The sequence below is a fragment of the Herpailurus yagouaroundi genome, unplaced genomic scaffold (genome assembly GCF_014898765.1).
Source record: "Herpailurus yagouaroundi ecotype Mexico unplaced genomic scaffold, PumYag 159, whole genome shotgun sequence".
Classification (NCBI taxonomy): domain Eukaryota; kingdom Metazoa; phylum Chordata; class Mammalia; order Carnivora; family Felidae; genus Herpailurus; species Herpailurus yagouaroundi.
Genome location: NW_024412400.1, coordinates 37,910,992 through 37,936,213, shown reverse-complemented (window position 1 = coordinate 37,936,213; position 25,222 = coordinate 37,910,992). Strand labels below are relative to the sequence as shown.

The following is a 25,222-nucleotide window of genomic DNA, read 5'->3' as shown; positions in this document are numbered from 1 at the left end:
TCAGTAAACTCTGTGCCCAATTTGGGACTTGAATTCATGACCCTGAGACCAAACCTCACATTCTCTACTGACTGAACCAGCCAGGTGCCCCTTAAGGACCAGAACTTTAATTCTAACAATCTTTTGTACATCCCATTTAGTTGTTCTCTTGAGACCTTAAATTCAGTGTTTCTAAAACTGGTTTTGTTTTTTCTCCCCGGACCTGTGCTTCTTCATGTGTTAACTCTTTTGGTGAATGGCCTCACAGTCCACCCTGGATAGAGGCCTAGGTTGACTTACCAGTCTCCTCCACTAACCTGTCACCTCTCCCAGAGCTTGTTTCTGGTGTGTACTGTGGCACATTATAGGTGCTCAGTAAATGTTTGTTGATTATATGAATGACTAGAATTCCTCATCCTATGTGGTAGAATACAGACTTTGTACTATATTCTTACATGCTATTTTGTGCTGGTTTGTACCAAATCATGGAATTCAAGTTTAATTCATTGATTCTAGGATACTATTGCTCTGCTTAATTATTGTATCTCCTCTTAATATTTATATTTCTTGATTGGTCCTAATACTCATGTATGTAATTTTCCCTAGTATTTTATTGAATTTTCATTGTGGAAAATTTCAAGCATACAAAAGAAGAAAAATAGTATGTCATTTGCCCATTTTACCCAACAACTATCAATTCATGCCCTTCTTTCTCTCAACTCATACTACTTTGAAGCAAATTCCAGGTAGTTCCTTTTTTTTTTTTTTTTTAAGATTTTACTTTTAAGTAATCTCTACACCAAATGTGGGGCTTGAACTCATAACCCCGAAATCAAGAGTCACATGCTCTACCAACTGAGCCAACCAGGTGCTCCAACTTTGAAGCAAATTCTAGACATCATTTCTTCCATAAATATCAGCATTTATCTGTAAAGCCTAAAGACTTTTAAAATATATCACAGTACCATTATTTCACCTAAAAATATGTATTCTTTTAAATTAAAAAATTTTGGGGGCGCCTGGGTGGCTCTGTCAAGTTAAGCATCTGACTTTGGCTCAGGTCATGATCTTGGGTTTCGTGAGTCTGAATCCATGTTGGGCTCTGTGCTGACAGCTTAGAGCCTGGAGCCTCTTTGGGTTCTGTGACTCCCTCTCTCTCTGCCCCTCCCCTGCTCACACTCTTGTCTCTCTCTGTCTCAAAAAAGAAATAAATGTTAAAAAAATTTTTTTTAATAAAAAAATAAATTTTTTAGACTTTTTATTTTTTGTATTTTAGAGAGAGAGTGTGCACTTGAGTGGGGGAGAGGCATGGGGGGGAGAGAGAGAGAGAGAGAGAGAGAGAGACAGACAGACATTGGGAGAGAATCTCAAGCAGGCTTCATGCCCAGTGCGACCCTGGGATCACGATCTGAGCTGAAACCGAGAGTCAGATGCTCAACTGACTTAGTCACCCAGACACCCCCAAAGTAATTTCTTAATAACATCAGATATCTAGTCTGTGTTTAAATTTTCCCAGTTTGTCATATACAGTTTGTTAATAGTTTTTATTTTTGTTTTTTTGGGGGGGTTTGTTTTGTTTAATCAGAATCCATTCATTGCAGGATCATAGATTATCATTGATTGATAGGGCTCTTAAGTCTTGATTATAGGTTTTTCCTCCCCCCTTTTTTTTGCCTTTGGAATTTATTTGTTGAAGACACTGTTCTGTAGCCAAGACTAGGTCAACACTGCTCAATAGAAATAAAATGCAAGCCACATGTAGAATTTAAAATTTTCCAGTAGTGACATTACATAAAGTAAAAAGAAATAGGTGAAATTAATTTTTAATAATATATTTTGACTCAGTATATCTAGATATTGTCATTTCTACATATAATTAATATAATGTTATTAATGGATATATATTTTCTGGTACCAAATATTCAAAATCTGATGTATATTTTTTACTTAAAGCACGTATCAATTTGGACTAACCAGATTTCGAGTGTTCAATAGCTACATCAATAATGGCTATCGTATTGGGCAGGGCAGGTCTAGATTTTGCATATTGGATACCTGTGGTGTCATTTAGCATGTTTTTTCCCTTTTAAATCAGTAACATGTATTTAGATTTTTCTTTCATTTTTAAACAGAAGGATACAATGAATGTCAACATTAAAACTAAACACATTTGATAAATTCAACTTTAGAGAGTTTTTTACGAATGAAATTGTCTCTTTAAAGGTTAAAAACTCTTTATTTGTGTTTTAGTGCCAGTCCAGAGGAATATAATACAGTTGTACAGAAGCCAAGACAAATTCTATGTCAGTTCATTGACCGAATACTTACAGATGTAAACGTTGGTAAGAAACAGTTATTTCTTATAGAAGTTTTATAAATTGTTTTCTTTTTCATATATACATTATGCTAGCATTTTTGTCCATGTAGTTTGAAATGTAGAGTTAGTATCTATGATAGTTACTATTTTCAAACAAGTTACTACAACATTAACTTTTTTTTTGAGACTACATGCACCATGTATACACGGGGAGGGAGAGGGAGAATCTAAAGCAGCCTACACCTGGTGCAGAACCCAACATGGGGCTCAGTCCTATGATACTGGAATCATGACTCGAGCCAAAATCATGACTCAGATGCTTAATCAGCTGAGCCACCCAGGCCCCCTACAATATTAACTTAGTACATAATGTGACTTAAGCATTTAAAGTAATTCTATTTTTTAGGCATCTGGGTGGCTCAGTCGCTTAAAGTAATTCTATTTTCCTGCTTTTCCTACATTTTCTGCTACTTGCTATGGAGTTCTTTGATATATGATATTATAATAGATAAAAAATAGTTGGCCATTTCTAATCCTGTGCACCCTATTTTAGCTAGGTCTTTCACTAGTGGTTGAGAAACAAATGCCATTTAAATATTCTTTACAAGTTAGTGACTTTGTGGGAGGTAAGAGGTTCCAGTGAGTTGTTGAAATAACGATTTCCTGTTTGTGGCAGTGTAGAAAACAAATATTACCAACCTGGCAACGTGGTGTCCCATTGGTCACATCTGTTAAAATTACACAGAAGGGGTAATATAAAGTAGCATTTGGCTAATGGTTTATAAATTTAATTTCAAATTTGGCACAGATTTAATGACTTAATAGTCATTTAGCCTTTCTTTTTTCAGTCAATAAAATTATGAGTTGCTGAAAAACAACAAAGGGCTACTAACTACTTGCATAATGTATTTTCATGTAGTACTCCCTTCCCTCTCTTTAGACCACTTGCCCTTCACCTCTCTGACCAACTTTTCATCATCTAGGAATCTATTCCTTCACAGCATCTTCCCAGACACTCACTTCCTGCACGGTGGATTAGTGCAGTTAACATACTATATTATAACTATCAGCTTATTTATCTGATTCCCTCACCTGTTCAGGTAAAGTTTTTTTTCCCCTCAGATTTTGGTACAGTGCCAGGCATATTGTAGGCCTGTAATATATATTTGGTGAATGGATGTATAATAAATGAATGTGCCTGGTTTTTAAACATTTAAAATTAGAAAGATAGGACCATGGAGTTTAGCCCCATCAGTTTATCCTGAGCACTGTATTAGACACAATTCTGGTCACCAAAGTCTAGTTTTTTAACAAAAGAACTGTCATTTCATTTGTCATGCCTCTTTAAGATGAATTTTTTATTATTTTAGTTGCTCTAGAACTTGTAAAGAAAACTGACTCCCAGCCAACCTCTGTGATGTTGCTTGATTTCATCCAGCATATAATGAAGTCCTCCCCACTTATGTTTGTAAATGTGAATGGAAGCCAAGGGCAAAATGAGGTCAAAGACAGTATTGGTGAGTCCTACTATTTGTGCATTCATTTGCAACTGGTTTTATGAAATTTACCCTCTTCTGCTCTTCTAAATTATAACATACATTTTATACATATTTTGGTCAAATTTGCTATAAACGTGGAGGAGCAAAATGGTAATTGTTAATTTTGTTTTGTGCATCCTTATTGTTTTCTTTAGTTTTAAACTAGATACCCAGGATGGAACAGAAATAACCAAATTTGTTTATTTGCCATTGGGCACTTAAGCAGTTTTCTTTTTTCTGTTTTTGATAATCTCTTTCTTCTAGATCAGGCATTAGCAAACCGTGGCCCACAGGCCTCCTGCCTGTGTTTGTAAACAAAGTTTTATTGCAAAAGCCATGTTTTTTACTTAATATTTACTTACTGTATGTAACTACTAGAAAGGCAGCATTGAGTAGTTGACATGGAAGCGATAAAGCCCTCAAGCCTAAAATATTTCCTATCTAGCCCTTTAAGAACAACTCCTAGATGTTGAAGCTTTTTTCCAGGCTTTATCCTTATTGTTCCTACTACTTTTGCCCCTTTATTGGCCTCCTTATAAAAAGATGTAAAGCTAGGGGCGCCTGGGTGGCGCAGTCGGTTAAGCGTCGACTTCAGCCAGGTCACGATCTCGCGGTCCGTGAGTTTGAGCCCCGCGTTGGGCTCTGGGCTGATGGCTCAGAGCCTGGAGCCTGTTTCCGATTCTGTGTCTCCCTCTCTCTCTGCCCCTCCCCCATTCATGCTCTGTCTCTCTCTGTCCCAAAAATAAATTAACGTTGAAAAAAAAAAAAGAAATTAAAAAAAAAAAAGATGTAAAGCTATCATCTTTTTTTCTGTACAATGCATAGAGTATTAAAAATGTTTTTTTAACTTTTTTTAATGTTTTTATTTCTGAGAGAGAGAGAGAGAGAAAGAGTGTGCACGCAAGTGGGGAGGGGCAGAGAGAGAGGGAGACACAGAATCCGAAGCCGGCTCTAAGCTCTGAGCTGTCAGCACAGAGCCCGACACAGAGCTCGAACTCAAGTACTGGGATATCATGACCTGAGCCGAGGTCAGCACTTAACTGACTGAGCCATCCAGGCATCCCTGTCTATATTCTTTACTGCACTTTTTAAAATTTTTTTTTCAACGTTTTTATTTATTTATGGGACAGACAGAGACAGAGCATGAACGGGGGAGGGGCAGAGAGAGAGGGAGACACAGAATCGGAAACAGGCTCCAGGCTCCGAGTCATCCGCCCAGAGCCTGACGCGGGGCTCGAACTCACGTACCGTGAGATCGTGACCTGGCTGAAGTCGGACGCTTAACCGACTGCGCCACCCAGGCGCCCCTGCACTTTTTTAAATAACAGGTCACAACCCATTAATAGGTTATGAAGATAAAATGTAATTAGAAAATATCATAATACATTGCATGTAATAAATACTGTTTCATGAAACTTTTGTTTCATATATTTAAATAAAATAAATATGCATATGTAAACTGGGTCATGATATAAAATGTATCTTAGTTGTGATCAAAAAGTTTTAGAAACTGTATTACAGGAATCAGGAGGACTGTGACTGATTTGTTTTTGTGCACCTGGGACAGAGTTGGCACTCAAATATTTGTTGAAGGAGTGATAATAGTAACCATTTGTTGAACTTCAAGCACTATGCTGAGAATTTCACATATATCATCTTACTTCATTCTCATGGTAACCCTTATGACTCCCTTCTTATAGATGAAGTTACAGAGGTTCAGAGAGATGAAAAGTTCACACAACCAATAAGTGAAAAGCTAGGACTTAGACTTGAAAATTGGTATTCTAAATTACTGTTCAGTATTTCCATTGTGTAAGGAATGTTTTAGACTATTTTGTTAATGAAGTTTATACTTTAAAAATGAATCATCAGGGGCACCTGGATGACTCAGTCAGTAAGCGTCTGACTTCGGATCAGGTCATGATCTCACGGATTGTGGGTTCAAGCTCCCTTTGGGCACTGTGCTGACAGCTCAGACCTGGAGCTTGCTTCAGATTCTGTGTCTCCTCTCTGCTCCTCCCCTGCTCTCGCTCTTGCTCTCGCTCTCTCTCTCTATTTCTCTGTCTCTGTGTCTCCAAAATAAATAAACATTAAAAAAATTTTTTTAATGAATCATCAAGCATTTAGCAAATTAATTAACATTTCTGATGGACTTATTTAATATTTTTTATTTCAAAGAATTCAGTAATTGGATCATAACAAGACTTCTGCGGATTGCAGCAACTCCATCCTGTCATACGTTACACAAGAAAATCTGTGAAGTTATCTGCTCATTATTATTTCTTTTTAAAAGCAAGAGTCCTGCAATTTTTGGAGTACTAACAAAGGAATTACTGCATCTTTTTGAAGATGTGATTTGCCTCCATAAAAGAAATGCAGTGGGACACTTTGTGGAATGGCCAGTGGTAGTTAGCCGATTTTTAAGTCAATTAGATGAACGTGTGGGATATTTACAACCAGCTCCTCTGCAATTCATGAACATGCAAAATTTAGAATTTATTGAAGTCACCTTATTAACAGTTCTTATTCGTATTATTGCAGTTGTGTTTTTTAGAAGGCAAGAACTCTTACTTTGGCAGATAGGTTGTATGCTGCTAGAGTATGGTAGTCCAAAAATTAAATCCTTAGCAATTAGCCTTTTAACTGAACTCTTTGAGCTTGGAGGATTACCAGCACAACCAGCCAGCACTTTTTTCCGGTCATTTTTGGAATTATTAAAACATCTTGTAGAAATGGATGCTGACCAGTTGAAACTCTGTGAAGAGCCATTATCAAAGCTGATAAAAACACTGTTTCCCTTTGAAGCAGAAGCTTATAGAAATATTGAACCTGTCTATTTAAATATGCTGCTGGAAAAACTCTGTGTCATGTTTGAAGATGGTGTGCTTATGCGGCTTAAGTCTGATTTGCTAAAAGCAGCTTTGTGCCACTTACTGCAGTATTTCCTTAAATATGTGCCAGCTGGGTATGAATCTGCTCTACAAGTCAGGAAGGTTTATGTGAGAAACATTTGTAAAGTTCTTGTGGATGTGCTTGGATTTCAGGTAGATGCAGAGGTAAGTCATTTTTAAGGTTTCTTAATAAGTATGTATTTTGTTTATAACTTAAGCATATATGTCAGATGTATTAGTGAGAAAATAGATTGTCTTTAATAATGTATATTCAGAATGGAATGATTTTCACAATCCACTTTGGCTCCTTATTCTGAATTTTTACTTTGATTTGAGAAAGATTTGTTCACTAAGTTGGTAATGAACTGCCAATAGGGTAGCAGGTTTTAAAGTAGGCTTTGTGAAGTGTAAGCATGTTTAGTGCATTATTAAAAGGGGGCCAGTTATCAACTTAATTACAAAAACTTTGAGCACTCACCTAGATTTTATCTTTGACATGTTATAATCAATCACTTGTAGGAAACCTATGATTACATAGTACTAATCATGCCAAATTATGCCTTTTTTTCTTATTTGGACTGTGAGAGACAGGCAGTACAATAAAATGTGCAGTAACTTGAGTAAATACTTTATCTAAAAGTCTTGCTGGATTTGTAGTATGAAAGAGTTTAGTAATTCCCTTATAGAATTTTTCTTTGTAGTATTTTGATGGAAGGAAAAACAGATGAGAGAATTTATGTTAAGACTTTTAAGACTGTACAACCATAATTGTAGGTACAGAACCACATATATGTCTATAGGTTGTGAAATTATATAGATTAACTTAGGTCTTTGTTTTACCTGATGAGACTCTGAAAATAGTTTACCTTATTAAAAAACTTACAACCTAATAAATTTTTGCAGTCTGTTAATAACATTTTCTAAGAGATAGTTTTTGAAATTATTTTTACTTTCTCAGTATTTGTTGGGCCCACTTTATGCTGCCTTAAAAATGGAAAGTATGGAAATCATTGAGGAGGTTCAGTGCCAAATTCAACAGGAAAACCTCAGCAGTAATAGTGATGTAATATCATCCAAAAGACGTCGACTCAGCTCATCTCTAAACTCTTCCAAAAGACCACCAAAACAGACTGAGGAGTATGACCTTCATTCAGTTTGTATTTAGTGATTTAATAAAACTTTATTCACTTTTAAAAATCATCTTTAGTTAAGTGCTTTGACTTAAATACATACCATTGTTCTTTCTAAAGGTAGTCAAAGGAATGTTTAAGATATTTTAATACTTGCAGCCCATTCGAGTATGAAAGATAACATGGCTACATAAGGTTACTTAAAAGATATTTTTAAGTTATTACTTGCCTGTCTAATTTAACTTTTTAGTATCTGAAAAATCTCTGAGATTGCATATCTGTCAACAGTTTAAAATACATTAACAAATAAACTTTTTGTATAATGTGATCAAAGAATTCCCATATTGCAGATAGCCCTGAAAGTTGTTTTAAATACATTGTACTATAAATTTCAGTAGTTGGCATTACATGTTATGTTTTGTTTTAAATATTTTTCACATTTGAACCAATGAATATCTTTACACTGTGGTTATAATAAATTACAGAATTAAACATGTGGATATGAACAAAAAGAGCATATTATGGAGTACACTGAAACAGAAAGCTGAATCCCTTCAGATTTCCCTTGAATGTGGTAGTCTAAAGAATCCTGTTATCGAGACTTTAGAAGGAATCACGGTTATCCTACAACTGACTGCTCTGTGTACTGTTCATTGTTCTCATCAAAACATGGACTGGTAAAACAACTTGTATTTTCTGGGTGGGTTTTCTGTAATAAATTTGGATGTATTGTTTTAGGAGACCTCATTATTCACTCAATTTGTGTGACCTGAGAACATACATTTTTTAGTGAAATGGAAAGGTAATTTGTTTTTTATTGAGCACCTGCTAAATGCTAGGTACTGTATTAAGTACTATACATATATTATTTAATCTTTACAACAGTTCTGTAAGGTAAATGCTGTTATGCCTACTTTACAAATTGGAGATTGAGGTTTAGAGAAATTGAGACTAAGTCATGTGTTCAGTCCAGATGGTCTCAACAACACCTTACTTTCTCCAGGCTCTTTCTTTGGAACAGCTCCCACTATGAGACCAGTAGGTAGAGTATATATTCTAAGGACAGGAGAAGAAGGGGTGAGGAGCCTCTGATGTTCTGGGTCCAGCTCGAGGGTAACCTGGTGTTCCAGTTCCTCTTAATTACTTCCTCTAACAAGACTCTTTGTCTGAACTTTCCTGCGCACATATAATTAGAAACTAGCAGAGCACATTTTTATGTAACTCAAAACTCATTGTTCTTTTAGTCAAACATTTAGCCAAAAGAACATTTCCTTTTGATAATAAGAGTAGGGATATAGAACTCCTTGGAAGTATATTTTCAGTTTAGTACTTTTAAGATGGTTATTTATTCTATCAGAAAAAGCAAGTGCGAATCATCTCTGAAGATGTAGTCTTATTTTTACTGCCAAGTTATAGACTAAAACTCTTTGTTAACTTTTTACATGGTCATTTATTCTGTATTTTCTGACTCTTAATTAGCCAATAAAAAGTTATGAAAGAGATTTTAGAGAAACTATATTACCTCAGATTGTATTACATTTAGAATTTGAAACGACTTGAAGGAATAGCTAATTAGACTGCAGTCTACTCTTCTATAATTAAGGGTTTACCAAGCCAGTTAATAATTATACAGGGATATCTTCTGTCATTTTTTAGGCCTGGGATACTGCATTTAAATATTGTAGATTATTTTAATTACCAAATCCTAGGACTGATGTAAAGAGACTAAGCTTAAAATAATAATGGCATATTAATTGACGTGCATATTTACTTTGAATTGGTTTAAAATTGTGTTAGTTTTATACTCACAATTTCTTTTGACTTAACTGCAATATTAGGTTGGACTATAATAAATTTATTGTAATTCTGTTTCTTAAAAATGTATTAACTGCAGCCATAATTTCAAGGACTGTCAACAGAAATGTAAGAAGAAACCTTCAGTAGTGGTAACTTGGATGTCTTTGGATTTTTACACAAAAGTGCTTAAGAGCTGTAGGAGTTTGTTAGAATCTGTTCAGAAACCTGACCTGGAGGCAGTTATTGATAAAGTGGTGAAAATATATGATGCTCTAATTTATATTCATGGTGAGTATAAATACACAGTAGAACAAAACAACCTTTAAAGGTCATCAGTGTAAAATATAACTATTAACTTTTTTTATTTGAGAATTTCTGAAGAATGCTGAGAAAATGCATGGATGCGTATCTTTGTAAAGTCACGCTTAATTTCTTTGGGTTACAGACCTCAGAACATCATCTCTATGTTAAGAACCTTTGTTTATTGAATGCTGTAATTCCACTTGATGTTTAGAACATCTATTTTTATTGAGCAGCAAGACACAGTTAAATATGATTAAGGAAAAATTATAATCACCTGTTGTGTGTTTCTGTAGTAAAAACTTCATTTGAAGATCATATACTGGAAGATTTATGTGGAATGCTCTCACTTCCATGGATTCATTCCCATTCTGATGATGGCTCTTTAAAGTTGACTACATTTGCCACTAATCTTCTAGCATTAAGCGAGAGGATTTCTGATAGCTGCTGTAAGTGGTCACAAAATTCTGTGTGTGTGGTTTAACTCATGTCTATATGGGACTTCTAACACATTGCTGTTTTTTTTTTTTTTTTCATTAATTTAAAAAGTACATTTTTACCAATTCAAAAAGTAATTAGACATCTAAAAAGTAACAAATTGAAAAAATTATAGGATTTGCACACCCCAAGTATTCTGCCACATTTTTCTCCAAAGATGCCATTCCAGTTTACATTCCTTTTAGCAAAACAGGAGAGAATTTCTGTTGTCTCACATCCTCACTTTGTCAGACTAAAATGTTTGCTGTCAAAAAAAAGAAAAAATGGTAAGGAGGTAACTAAAAGAATTTTTTTTTAACTATCTGATGGGTGTGATTTTTAGTTGCATTTCTCTGGTTACATGTAGTAGGATTGTACGTAGATGTTTTTCAGTGCATGTGCTTTATTTTTTAAAAAGGAGCTTTTAATTAAATATATATATTTGAGATGTTACTTGAGTTTATGACAATGGATATATATACATAAATGTGTATGATGTATATAAATATATATGTGTATAAATATAAATGTGTATAAATATATATAAATGTGTATTTTGATATGTATATAAGTTAAAATTAATATTTAGAAATAGTTTTTAATAGACTTAATTTTTTCAGCACCACAGGCACAGTCACGGTGTGTGTTTCTTCTAACTTTATTTCCAAGAAGAATATTCCTTGAATGGAGAACAGCAGTTTATAGCTGGGCCCTACAGAGCTCCCACGAAGTAATCCGGGCTAGTTGTGTTAATGGATTTTTTATCTTGTTACAGCAGCAGAATTCTTGTAACAGAGTTCCCAAGATTCTTATGTATGTATTAATATTTTAATTTGAATATATAACTTGCTTGGAAAGATCATACTGTGTGCAAATATATGTATATTGCTGAGTGTATGCAACAAATGTAGCTTTTTGTTTTGAAATTTAAGTTTTCTTCCTTTTAGGCTTTGTCTTACCATTACTTTTTCCCCAAATTAAGCAAGACTATTTAGACCACAAAATTAAGCAAGGTTTAGTTAGTGTATTTTCTTTTTTCTCCCCAGAGATAAAGTCAAAGATGATTCCGACTTTGTCAAGAAAGAATTTGCCTCTATTCTTGGTCAACTTGTCTGTACACTTCATGGCATGTTTCATTTGACAAGTTCTTTAACCGAACCTTTCTCTGAACATGGACATATTGACCTATTCTGTAAGAGCCTAAAAGTCACTTCTCAACATGAATGTTCATCTTCTCAACTAAAAGCTTCTGTTTGCAAGCCATTCCTTTTTCTACTGAAAAAAAAAACACCTAGTCCAGTGAAACTTGGTGAGTGATTTGTTATGAGTTATTTAATGTTTTAACATCTTTTTTTTTTTTTCTTTTTTCAACGTTTATTTTTTATTTTTGGGACAGAGACAGAGCATGAACGGGGGAGGGGCAGAGAGAGAGAGGGAGACACAGAATCAGAAACAGGCTCCAGGCTCTGAGCCATCAGCCATCAGCCCAGAGCCTGATGCGGGGCTCGAACTCCCGGACCGCGAGATCGTGACCTGGTTGAAGTCGGACGCTTAACCAACTGTGCCACCCAGGCGCCCCTCTTTTTTCTCTTTTTAACTTTATTTATTTTTGAGAGAGATTGAGCACAAGTGGGGGAGGGACAGAGAGAGGGAGAGAATCCCAAGCAGGCTCCGCAGTGTCAGCACATAGCCAGATGTGAGGGTCTGGAACTCACGAACCGTGAAATCATGACCTGAGCTGAAATCAAGAGATGGACGCTTTACCAACTGAGTCACCCAGGTGCCCCTGATTTATTTAACATTTTAAAGCCTTTTCTGGGCGCCTGGGTGGCTCAGTCAGTTGAGCGTCTGACTTTGGCTCGGGTCATGTTCTCACGGGTTTAGGCCCCATGTTGGGTTCTGTGCTGATAGCAGAGAGCCTGATGTGGGGCTCAAACTCACAAACCGTGAGATCATGACGTGAGCCAAAGTCAAATGCTTAACCGACTGAGCCACCCAGGTGCCCCTAAACTCTCTTTTTTAAATCATTAATAGAATTAGCCTGAAGCCTTAAGAAATTAGACTTAGTTGATAGATTCAATGGTCATGTAATGGTTATTTATAAATGGATTGTCTGGCATTAGACCGCATCACAGAACTAACAAGGGAAGTAATTTTTGGATTTTTAAATATTCATGTGATTTGCCGACTTGGGCATACCTGGTGTTTGGTCCAATATCGTGAGGTTCAGTATTCCCTATGCTCTTTAGGGAGACTGGGGAAGCTTCTTAATATGTCTGCTGCCACTACCTTGGACCTTTGGAACTTCAAATAATTAGAAGCTTTGCCCTACTGAGGACTATCTGTAGATTGTATCTTCTTAGTCACTTTTCCAGTGGCAATGTTGTATAAGTTTGTTGGAAGCATGAGATTTACACAAATACTTAGAAGATCCATTTGTTTGGGTAGAAAGTTGCAACTTGTTCTCAAGTTTTAAAAATAATTTATAATAGGTAGTTTCCAGGACTCCCTAAATCTTATAATACAGGATTAACAGTGAAACTAATAGTTCACAGTTCTTTAGATTAGTGAAATGTGCTGTTTAAGTCTATCTCAGTAAAATATAATGATGTACAAAGTCTTAAGTGAGTAGTCATTTTATAACTTAAAAAAATTCTAAGGGCCCCTGGGTGGCTCAGTCAGTTGAGCATCTGACTTGGGCTCAGGTCATGATCTTGAAGGTTGGTGAGCTCAAGCTCCACATCGGGCTTACTGCTGTCAGCCTGTCAAGCCCACTTCCAATCCTCTGCCCCCTCTCCCTGCCCCTTCCCCGCTTACATGCTCCCCAAAATAAATAAATAATTTTTAGAAGTGAGGCACGTGGGTGGCTTATTGGGTTGAGTATCTGCCTTCAGCTCAGGTTATCATCGTGGTTTATGAGTTCAAGCCCCATACCAGGCTCTTTGCTGATAGACCCTGCTTCAGATTCTATCTCCCTTTCTCTCTGCGCCTCTCTCTCTCTCTCTCTCTCTCTCTCTCTCTCTCTCTCTCTGTCTCTCCCTCTCTCCTCAAAAATGAATAAATGTTAAAAAAAAATTTTTAATTCTAGAATTTTAGATTTAAATTATTTATAACTTTTATTAAGTATAAAGTAAATTTTAATCTGTAAACATTCATTTTAGTCTTCCACAATTTCTACTAATTGAAACTGACATTATAAGCAAGTTAGAATTCTTTGTATATTTATTAATAATATTTTTACTGTAAAACTTTGATATTTGAAGTGTTAATATGAGGTATTATATGCTCTCGCCCTTTAGCTTTCATAGATAATTTATATCATCTTTGTAAGCACCTTGATTTTAGAGAAGATGAAACAGATGTAAAAACAGTTCTTGGAACTTTATTAAATTTAATGGAAGATCCAGACAAGGATGTTAGAGTGGCTTTTAGTGGAAATATCAAGCATATATTGGAATCCTTGGACTCTGAAGATGGATTTATAAAAGAGGTTGATATTTTTTATTTTTAAACATTTGTGTCTTCATTAATCTGGCTCTAAACTAATTTAACTGATTAATTTTATTATTCTAGCTTTTTGTCTTAAGAATGAAGGAAGCATATACACATGCTCAAATCTCAAGAAATAATGAGTTGAAGGATACCTTGATTCTTACAACAGGGGATATTGGAAGGTATATTTGGCAGTGTTTGTATACTTCCTTTTTTATTTGCCAGGTGTTAAAAATGGTAATATGAGAGATGTGAAATTATAGAAAAAAATGTGATATCAACATGAATTTTTTATGGATTTCCATTTATATTTGAGATATTGATGATAACCTTTTTTAAATTTTTTAGGGCAGCAAAAGGAGATTTGGTACCTTTTGCACTTTTGCACTTATTGCATTGTTTATTATCCAAGTCAGCATCTGTCTCTGGAGCAGCATACACAGAAATCAGAGCTCTGGTTGCAGCTAAGAGTGTTAAACTGCAGAACTTTTTCAGCCAGTATAAGAAACCCATCTGTCAGGTGAGAGTCAGCACTGGTCTTGACTACAGTAAATAAATAGCAATACTTTGCAAGAGTTAAAAAACAACAACAACAACAACAACAAACAAAAAACCATTTATACTTTTTTTTTGTCTTGCGTTAAAGGGTATATTTTTAAAGGATGTATTCAGTTTATTTAAGAGAACCTAAAACTTACAAGTTCTGTATTTTATGATCTTGCTCTAAAGATGTATATTATGAATGGGAGAGGGGAATATCTTTTAGTAATATATTGAATTACTATGCTCTCTTGTTAATCTGTTAAATGCTTTTTGGGGGGAGCCTGGGTGGCTCAGTCAGTTAAGCCTCCAACTCTTGTTTTCAGCTCAGCTCATGATCTCACGCTTCCGTGAGATTGAGCCTCACATTGGACTCTGTGCTGACAGCATCGAGCTGGCTTGGGATTCTCTCTCTGTCCCATCCTAGGTGGAACGTGTGCTAGAGTACATGTGCATGTGCACGCTCTCTCAAAATAAATAAATAAAACTTTAAAGAAAAGAAATGCTTTTCTTTTTGGGGTGCCTAGTTGGCCCAGTTGGGTAAGCATCTGACTTATGATTTCGGCTCAGGTCATGAACTCACGGTCTTGAGATTGAGCCTTGAGTCAGGCTCTGTATTGACAGCTCGAGGCCTGCTTGGGATTTTCTGCCCCTCTCCCCCCCCTCCCCCCAAATAAATAAATTTTTAAAAAATGCTTTTCTTTTTTAGCCTTTATTCTACTGATAAACTTTTTTATGGCTTGATGTTATGTAGAAGGCACTTTAGTTTCTATGTAAGTGATGAATTGCTAAATTCTACTCCTGAAATCGTTGTTACATTATATGTAACTAACTTGTTTTAAATAAAATTAAAATGTATATGTATATAAAAAAAGAAATCTTTTAAAAAATCATTGAGTTAAGTTTTGTGAATAGTATAACATAGAGGTACAGTTTCTTCTTTCTTTGTTTTGGGGGGGTGCAAGTGAGCAAGGGCAGAGAGAGAGAATCCCACAGAGGGGCAGAGAGAGAAGTGGGGCTCACCCAAAGTGGGGCTCATGTTTTTACCTGAAGCAGGGCTTCTCTTCATCCGAAGTGGTACTTGAGCTCACCTGATATGGGGCTGGAGCTCACCCGATGCAGAACTTGAACTCAGGAACCATGAGATCATCACCTGAGCTGAAGTTAGATGCTTCACCAACTGAGATACCCAGGCACCCTAGAAGTTCAGTTTCAGTTTCCTTCATGTGATTATCCAGTTTTCCCAACATCATTTATTGAAGAGATTATCCTTATTAAGTATTCTTAGCTCCCTTGTCCAATATTAGTTGATAGTATATGCAAGGGTTTATTTCTGGGTTCTTGATAATGTTCCATTGTTCTATATACCCGTCTTTATGACAGTACCATACTGTTTTGGTTACTGCAGCTTTTGTAGCATAGTTTAAAATTTAGAAAGTGTGATGCTTCCTGCTTTGTTCTTTCTGAGGATTGCTTTGGCTATTTAGAGCCTTTTGAAATTCAGTACATATTGTAGACTTTTTTTTTCTTTTTCTGTGAAAAATGCCATTAAAATTTTGATAGGGAATTCACTGAATATCCAAAATTCCGCATTGGATCTCCATAGGGATTACACTAGCATATTTAGATGACTTTGGTAGTATGGATCTTTTATCGATATTCTCTCCCTGTCCTTGAACACAGGATGTCTTTCCATTTACTGTGTTTTCAGTTTCTCTCATCAAAGTCTTACACTTTTTATGCTATAGGTCTTTCAACTCTTTGTTAAATTTATTCCTATATATTTTATTAGTTTTTATGTTATTAAAATGGGATTGTTTTCTTCATTTCTTTTTTGGATATTTTGTTAGTGTATAGATATGCAACTGATTTTTCTATGTTGCTTTTGTGTCCTGCCACTTTACTGAATTTATTAATTCTTTTAATTTTTTTTTAACGTTTATTCATTTTTGAGACAGAGAGAGAGCGTGAATGGGGGAAGGTCAGAGAGAGAGGGAGACACAGAATCTGAAACAGGCTCCAGGCTCTGAGCTGTCAGCACAGAGCCCAACGCGGTGCTCAAACTCACGGACCGCGAGATCATGACCTGAGCCGAAGTCGGACGCCCAACCGACTGAGCCACCCAGGCACCTCTATTAATTACTTCTTTATCCACATAACTTTTTGGTGGAGTCTCTAGGATTTTTTCTATATATCATCTTGTCAGCAAATAAAGACAATTTTATTTAAAAACTAAAAAATACATAAATAAAAAAGGTTGATTCAACTCATGGCTGAAAAGTTAGGGATATGTTAAAATACTGGCTTTGCCCTGTTAGGAGTGTCATCCTTAACAAGATACTTAAATTTCTTAACTAAACCTGGTTACTCCATTTGTAAAAGGGAGGTTGTGACATCATCTACTTCTTGAAGGCTGTTACAAAAATCAAGTAAGCTAATTCAGGTAATATGTTTAGGGCATTGATACTGTCCTTTATGTTAGCTTAGAAAGTAGTCTTTAAATTTTATTCCTTGTATGTTGGGGCGCCTGGGTGGCTCAGTTGGGTGTCCAACTTCAGTTCAGGTCATGTTCTCATCATTTGTGGGTTCAAGCCCCGCGTCAGGCTCTGTGCTGACAGCTCAGAGCCTAGAGCCTGCTTCGGATTCTGTCTCCCTCTCTGACACTCCCCTACTCACACTCTGTCTTTCTCTGTCTCTCTCTGTCTCTCTCTCTCAAAAATAAACATTAAAAAAAATTTTTTTTTAATTTTTTTTTAATGTTTTATTTATTTCTGAGACAGAGAGAGAGCATAAGCAGGGGAGGGGCAGAGAGAGAGGGAGACACAGAATCCGAAGCAGGCTCCAGGCTCCAAGCTGTCAGCACAGAGTCTGACGCGGGGCTCGAACTCACGAACTGCAAGATCATGACCTGAGCTGAAGTTGGAGGCTTAACTGACTGAGCCACCCAGGCACCCCTAAAAATTTTTTTTAAATTTCTTCTTTGTGTGAAAAAATTAACAAATTGTTCTGCTCTAGTTTTTAGTAGAATCTCTCCACTCCAGTCAGATGACAGCACTTCCTAGTACTCCATGCCAGAATGCTGAGATGCGGAAACAAGATGTGGCTCACCAGAGAGAAATGGCTTTAAATACCTTGTCTGAAATTGCCAATGTTTTTGACTTTCCTGATCTTAATCGTTTCCTTACTGTAAGTTGCAAAGTGTGGTTGACTTAACTGTTTTGAATTCAGTATTTTGTGTTTATTCCATTCTAGTCTTATTTTATTTTATTTTTGTTTTGTTTTGTTTTTTTTGTTTGTTTATTTGTTTTGTTTCTTTTTTTTTTTTTTTTATGAAATTTATTGTCAAATTGGTTTCCATACAACACCCAGTGCTCATCCCAAAAGGTGCCCTCCTCAATACCCATCACCCACCCTCTCCTCCCTCCCACCCCCCATCAACCCTCAGTTTGCTCTCAGTTCTCAACAGTCTCTTATGCTTTGGCTCTCTCCCACTCTAACCTCTTTTTCTTTTTTTTTTTTTTTTCTTCCCCTCCCCCATGGGTTCCTGTTAAGTTTCTCAGGATCCACATAAGAGTGAAACCATATGGTATCTGTCTTTCTCTGTATGGCTTATTTCACTTAGCATCACACTCTCCAGTTCCATCCACGTTGCTACAAAAGGCCATATTTCATTTTTTCTCATTGCCACGTAGTATTCCATTGTGTATATAAACCACAATTTCTTTATCCATTCATCAGTTGATCCTGTATTTTCAAATATGTATGTTTTCTTTTGACTTTGATATGATGTTACTTATGTTATAAAATTTAAGTTCGTGATAGAGTTATTTCTCTATATGGTTTGCTATCCTGAAAATTTAATACTAATTGATTAATGCTGACTAATTCAGCTGACTGAACCCTTATGTCTTTAGTGCTATGATTGGTTCCATTGGTAATGCACAATCTAATATCATTTTTACCTCTAAGGAGTTAGAGCAATATAGTACAAAATTATTGGTATATATGATCTTGGGTGAATTCAGATGACAGAGTTTATGGTAGGGAGTGGTTTGGGAAGTCTTTGAAATGTCATTATGGTTAAGGGTTGGAAGATGGAGTAGATTGTCTTCTTACCTTTTCCTAAAGACAAAGTTATCATTACTCTTCGTGAATTGTAATAGTGATCCATACTGTTAGGACTGAGTATTTCTCCCTACAACATTATTATATTTTAACAAACTTAAGTTGCTTGTAAATTGGTCAAATCCTGCAAGGAAATATGATAGTATACAGTAAGGATTATAAAGATATTCTTATCTTTTCATTCAGTAATTTCCCTCTGGGAACCAAAAAGTACAGATGTTTATTGCAGCATTTTCGAAGTACAAAATTAAACAAAATGCTGAAAAGAAATGTCTAACATTTGGGCTGTAGAACACTGTGGAACCCTTAATATAATAATTGTTAATACTTTGTAGACTATTTTATAATGTTATATTAGTCTTACAGAATTAATTTTAAGTTCAAAGGCATAACACAAGTAAGGTGTAAGCATCTCTGAGGGGAGGGGCCTGATTCTTGTTTATTTTTATATCTCTAGTACCTATGATGATTGACATGTAGTAGGTGTTCTTTAGATACATGTTGAAGGGAATAAATGAAAGGCCAACAATTTTGTGTTTGGAATTGTGTATTTGTTTTATGAGTAAGATCTTAAAGGAAATAGACCAAAATCAAAATAGATTTGTTGCCATTTGAGGATGGTGAGTGCATTAAAATATTTTTATTTAATATTGCAGCACTTTTAATTTTTTTCAGCTTTTTAATTAAAAAAAACCTTAAAATATTGTATTTATGGTTACTCTTGCTTGTTGCCAAAATCCAAATTAACTCAAATAAAAAATCAAACTTGGAACTTCTGCCTTTAGAGCATGAGTATATTTTAACACATACTCATGAGAAATTTTCTTCTCTACTTATGTATTGGCTTATACTTCTACATTAGCTGTAATGTGAACTCTGTGCCATCAGAGACCTTGCCTATTTTTTTGCGGCTTTATCGTAGTGCCTGAATCATAGATGCTTGGTACATATCTGTTGAATGCATAAATGGTAAATTCTGAAATTATATAGATCACATATGGACTCCAAATTTGTTTGGTATTTTAAAATATTTTTGTACACAACTTATGTGAATATGTTATTACCTGGACAAATGTACTTTTTAGTAATTATAGTGTTTCTTTTTCAGAGGACATTACAAGTTCTGCTCCCTGACCTTGCTGCCAAAGCGAGCCCTGCAGCCTCTGCTCTCATTCGAACTTTAGGAAAACAGTTAAATGTCAATCGTAGAGAAATTTTAATAAATAACTTCAAATATATTTTTTCTCATTTGGTCTGTTCCTGTTCCAAGGATGAATTAGAACGTGCCCTTCATTATCTGAAGGTAATTGAATAATTGCATGTTTTACTCTTTCGTTTAAATTAGCATTATAGGAAAGCTTTTCTAACGTTCTTGTAGGGAGAAGAGTAAATAATTTAGAGCTTATTCTAGAGTAATATAAGTCCAAATGGTATCATGTAAATAAGCTTTGGGGCCTAGAGGATCATATTAAATAGAAATATTGTTATTTTTTTGGTCATTTCACCATAATGGCGTGTGATGATCATCCATTCATGGATCAGGTTCTCAACTCATTTCATTTTAGAATTTTTTTTTTAAAGTTTATTTATTTTGACAGAGACCCCCTGTATGCACATGCAAGCAGGGAAGAGGCAGAGAGAGAGGGAGAGAAAATTCCAGGCAGGCTTCATGCTGTCCGTGCAGAGCCTAACACAGGGCTTGATCTGAGATCATTACCAGAGCTGAACTCAAGTCAGACATTTAACTGACTGAGCCACTGAGGCTCCCTTAGAAATTTTTTTAAGTTTATTTTTTAATTTTTTTTGTAATCTCTGTACCCAGTGTGGGGCTTGAAGTCACAACCCCAAGATCAAGAGTCACATGCCTTTTCAACTGAGTCAGCCAGGTGGCCCATATTTTTGAATTTTTAATTAATTGGAACTCTAAGTTGCTAATTATATGCAAGTAATTATATTTATAGGAAGAGGCAATCTCAACTGTGGGATAATGTTAGTGTATTGCTTAGTTTTTTAGTGCTCTGATTATATTTGACTCAGTATTTTGCTAGTTTTTTTAGATTTAAAATTATAGCTTATATGTCTTTTTGGGTATCACACTAGCAATGGTATCTTTCAAAAAATGAAACTATATTGGAGTATGAGAAACCGTCAGATATGCATATGTGACTACTATTTTCTCTGATGTTAATTATTTCATGTGTTTCATGATATGGCAGCAATAGATTCCTTTCTGCATGAGAATTATTGAATATTGAGTATTTTTATTCATTTTGAGGAAGAAAATCTGTATTGTAGAGGTAGAATGACAATAGTAGAGTGTTTTCCTGTAGAGATAGAATGATAATAATAGAGTATTTTCCTGCATGTCAGAAGTTACTAAAGAATTTATATGGATCATTTCAGTCCTTATAGTTATCCAATGAGATAAAGATGCTATTATTTTTCCATTTTATAGATGAGAAAACCAAAACAGGGAGAGGTCAGATTAGGTAACTTGTCCAGGTCACAACACAACTAATAAGTGACAAAACTGGAATTTAAGGGGCACCTGGGTGGCTCAGTCAGAGTCTGACTCGGGTCATGATCAAGCCCTGCATCGGGGGCCCTGCATTGACAGTGCAGAGCCTGCTTGGTATTCTCTGTCTCCCTCTCCTTCTGCCCCTCCCCTGTTCACACTCTGTCTCTCTCTCTCTCAAAATTAAAAAATGATAATAAACAAACCTGGAATTTAAATTCAGGCAGTCTGACCACAAAGACTGTTCTAAGCCACTATATTATATTTTCTCCTAGGGGTTATGTGTCTATGAATAATGAGTTGATGTTAAGAAAACTGACTTTTTGAAATTTTATTTGAAAGTGAAGTTTAATTACTTTCCTCATTACCTGTACCCCATGGGAGATGTACCTGGAGAAATCGAGATTAGAATCCCTTTTTCTTTTTTTTTTAAATTTAAATTTATTTATTTTTGAGGGAGAGAACAAGTGTTTGTGAGCATGAGCGCGAGTGGGGGAGGGACAGAGGGAAAGGGGGGAGAGAGACAATCCTAAGCAGGCTCTGCACTGTCAGCACATAGCCCCATGTGGGGCTTGAACTCATGAACTATGAGATCATGGCCTGAGCTGAAATCAAGAGTTGGATGCTTAACAACTGAGCCACCCAGGTGCCCCTAGAATCACTTTCCAATACCTTTTATTTTTTTATTTTTATTTTTTTTTAATTTTTTTAACGTTTATTTATTTTTGAGACAGAGAGAGACAAAGCATGAACGGGGGAGGGTCAGAGAGAGGGAGACACAGAATCTGAAACAGGCTCCATGCTCTGAGCTGTCAGCATAGAGCCCGACGCGGGGCTCGAATTCACGGACCGCAAGATCATGACCTGAGCCGAAGTCGGCCGCTTAACCGACTGAGCCACCCAGGTACCCCTCCAATACCTTTTAAAATTACCATCAATAGGGGTACCTGGATGGCTCAGTTGGTTAAGCATCTGACTTGAGCTTAGGTCATGATCTCACAGTTCGTGAGTTCGAGCCCCACATCAGGCTCTGTGCTGTCAGTGCAGAGCCCACTTGGGATACTCTGTCCCCCTCTGTCTTCCCCTTCCCCATGCACTCTCACTCTCTCAAAAATGAACAAACATTAAAAAAGAAAGAACAAAATTTAAATACCATAAGTAAATTTTGTCACATGATCTAGAGCTCCTGATTTACTAATATACTTATTTCCAAAATCTTTTTTTTTTTTTTAAATGTGTCTTTGGATTAGAATGAAACAGAAATTGAATTGGGAAGCCTATTGAGACAAGATTTCCAAGGACTGCATAATGAATTATTGCTACGTATTGGAGAACACTATCAACAGGTTTTCAATGGTTTGTCAATACTTGCATCATTTGCATCTAGTGATGATCCATATCAGGGCCCCAGAGAGATCACATCTCCTGAATTAATGGTAAGGAATATGTTATATGAGTTTTTGTTTGTTTCTTGCCTTTTTGTAGCTTAATTGTGAGATTGGAGAAATAGATATTGTATGCATTTTCCAGATGCTAGAGATTTGTTTAAATTTCAGGCTGAGATTTTTATTTTAGAAAGGTTGAGGATTTAAATTATGGTCATACAAGGTATTAACAAAATATATTAGTGTTGAAAAATATGTTTCCAAATGATTATAGGTTTTATTTTTTCACAGGGTAAAAATGTTCAAATTAATTTTTATTCACTACTTTTTAACTATAGATTGGAATACATTTGTGCTGTGCCCCCCTTCCCCTACCTCCAACTACCTCTTTGGCACAACATACTAATTTTGTCAATTCTATTTTTAAAATCCATTGTTATGTTTAAGGGAAAGTTGGAACACATGTTATCCCCTCTTTCCCTCTCTTAAATTTTTAGTCACTTTACTTCATGTGAAAAAACATGTATATCTCCTATTTTTTCTTTTGATTGCCCTCATTCCTTCAAGAGACTCCAAGGTTATCAGCAAAATATCTTCAGAGATTTCTATGTTTGCTTTCTCATTTCCCATTCATTCTTTAGTTCATTTTAATCTGTTTTTGTTCTCACTATTCTACTGAAATTCTTGTCCATGTCAGAAACAGTCTGCCTGATGTCAAATCCAATGGTCACTTCTCTTCCTATCTTATTTCACCTTTCAGTGGTATTCAGTACAACTGACCATCCCTTCTCATATGGCATCTCTTTATAGTATACTTCTTTTATTTTCTTTTTTTTCCCCACTGTCTACTTATTCATTCTTAGTCTTTACTGGCTCTTTTCCTCTACTTTATCCTCTAAATGTTAGATTGATTCAGGACTATGTAATTGGGTCTTTTTGTCTATTCTTTCCTTAAATGAGAGAGAATCTGGTCTCATCTGGTACTTTGCTTGATTTGATTTATATTTTGATGATTTCATTGTTGAAATTCCAATCCTGACCTCTCCTGAGCTTTGGACTTGTGGATTTATGTAAGTTAGGTCCTGGCAGGAAACGGATGGCACACACAAAAATGTTTAACCGAAAATAGTTTCATGAAGGGCTATTTTCATTGTCTTGGGCAAGGTTAAGAGAACCAGCAGGAAATGTTAAGGAATATAGGGACTAGGAATAGCAGAAAATTTATGCTCCCCATAGTCCTGGCCAAGAAGAAGAAATGTTATTGACAGAACCTGGTTGAAAGCTTAGAGCCATGGTTCAGGGAGAAGGTTGTCATTGTAGAGTGTAGACAGTTCCAGAACCACCTCAAAACCCGGAGGGAGCAGGAATTTTAAACCCCTTGCTCTTTTCTCCTAATCCCTGTTCCCCTGTGGTGCTTCCTGTTGACTGAATTCATTGGGAAGCCAGATGAAAGGGATCTTGAGTAATGAAATCTGGTTAGCTTCTCAAGCACAGAACAGGCCAGAGAATGGATCTGGAGAGAGGATGGCAAACAGCCTCTCCAGCTTCCTCTTTGTCATCTCTACTTGTCTATCTTAGTAAACATCTAAAGTCCAAACATAACGTGTCTGTTAGAAATCTTCATTTTCCCTCCCCTAACCTGTTTCTCTCCTAGTCTTTTTTTTTTTCCTTTTTTAAATTTTATTTTTTAAAATTACATCCAAATTAGTTAGCATAAAGTGCAACAATGATTTCAGGAGTAGATTCCTTAGTGCCCCTTACCCATTTAGCCCATCCCCCCTCCCACAACCCCTCTAGTAACGCTCAGTTTGTTCCATATTTATGAGTCTCTTCTGTTTTGCCCCCCTCCCTGTTTTTATATTATTTTTGTTTCCCTTCCCTTATGGTCATCTGTTTTGTCTCTTAAAGTCCTCATATGAGTGAAGTCATATGATTTTTGTCTTTCTCTGACTGACTAATTTCACTTAGCATAATACCCTCCAGTTCCATCCACGTAGTTGCAAATGGCAAGATTTCATTCTTTTTGATTGCCGAGTAACACTCCACTGTATATATATAACACATGTTCTTTCTCCATTCATCCATCAATGGACATTTGGGCTCTTTCCATGCTTTGGCTATTGTTGATAGTGCTGCTGTAAACATGGGGGTGCATATGTCCCTTCGAAACAGCACACCCGTATCCCGTGGATAAATGCCTAGTAGTGCAATTGCTGGGTCGTAGGGTAGTTCTATTTTTAGTTTTTTGAGGAACTTCCATACTGTTTGCCAGAGTGGCTGCACCAGCTTGCATTCCCATCTCCTGGTCTTTTCTATTTCAGAAAATGGTACCACTGTCTACCTAGTTGCTCAGATCATAACTTGGGAGGCATTCATGAGCCCTCCAGTTTCTTCATCCTTCATAATTAAGTGTTAGCAAACCCTAGCAAGTCTATCTCCAAAGTATATTTTTCATTCTCTGCTGCCACTACCCTCTTATAAGTGACTATCATCTTTCTTGGAGACAACTACAAAAACCTCCTAACTGTTCTCTCCTTTCACTCTTCCCTCCTTATGTCTTTAGTCACTTACTTACACAGCATTGATATGCTCTTTTTGTAGGTAATACAAATTCATATCATTCCCCTGTCTAAATTCCTTTTATGGTTTTTGTTGCTCTTAAAATGAAATCTATAAGCTTTATGTGATTGACGTACCTGTCCACCCTCATATTATGCAACACTTTTCTTCCTTTCT

At 36.0% G+C, this 25,222-nt stretch overlaps 1 protein-coding gene across 4 annotated transcripts in view; it reads left to right on the top strand.

Moving 5' to 3' along the window:
- Positions 1–25,222, top strand: part of ATR (ATR checkpoint kinase) — a 99,508-nt gene that overhangs the window by 7,600 nt on the left and 66,686 nt on the right. For 2 of the 4 annotated variants that reach the window (XR_005792104.1, XM_040480381.1), the window contains exons 2-16: positions 2,230–2,321; positions 3,667–3,813; positions 6,013–6,890; positions 7,684–7,862; positions 8,341–8,532; positions 9,741–9,940; positions 10,249–10,401; positions 11,050–11,242; positions 11,476–11,738; positions 13,729–13,919; positions 14,003–14,103; positions 14,270–14,441; positions 17,477–17,647; positions 19,695–19,889; positions 22,352–22,537. Coding sequence is in view for 3 of the 4 variants with exons in the window: in XM_040480381.1 (XP_040336315.1) it covers positions 2,230–2,321; positions 3,667–3,813; positions 6,013–6,890; positions 7,684–7,862; positions 8,341–8,532; positions 9,741–9,940; positions 10,249–10,401; positions 11,050–11,242; positions 11,476–11,738; positions 13,729–13,919; positions 14,003–14,103; positions 14,270–14,441; positions 17,477–17,647; positions 19,695–19,889; positions 22,352–22,537 (3,313 nt within the window). In the remaining variant the exon portion in view is untranslated. Of the gene's footprint in view, positions 1–2,229; positions 2,322–3,666; positions 3,814–6,012; positions 6,891–7,683; positions 7,879–8,340; positions 8,533–9,740; positions 9,941–10,248; positions 10,402–11,049; positions 11,243–11,475; positions 11,739–13,728; positions 13,920–14,002; positions 14,104–14,269; positions 14,442–17,476; positions 17,648–19,694; positions 19,890–22,351; positions 22,538–25,222 lie in introns of those variants that run through there. The other 2 variants (XM_040480382.1, XM_040480383.1) reach the window with 2 other exon arrangements.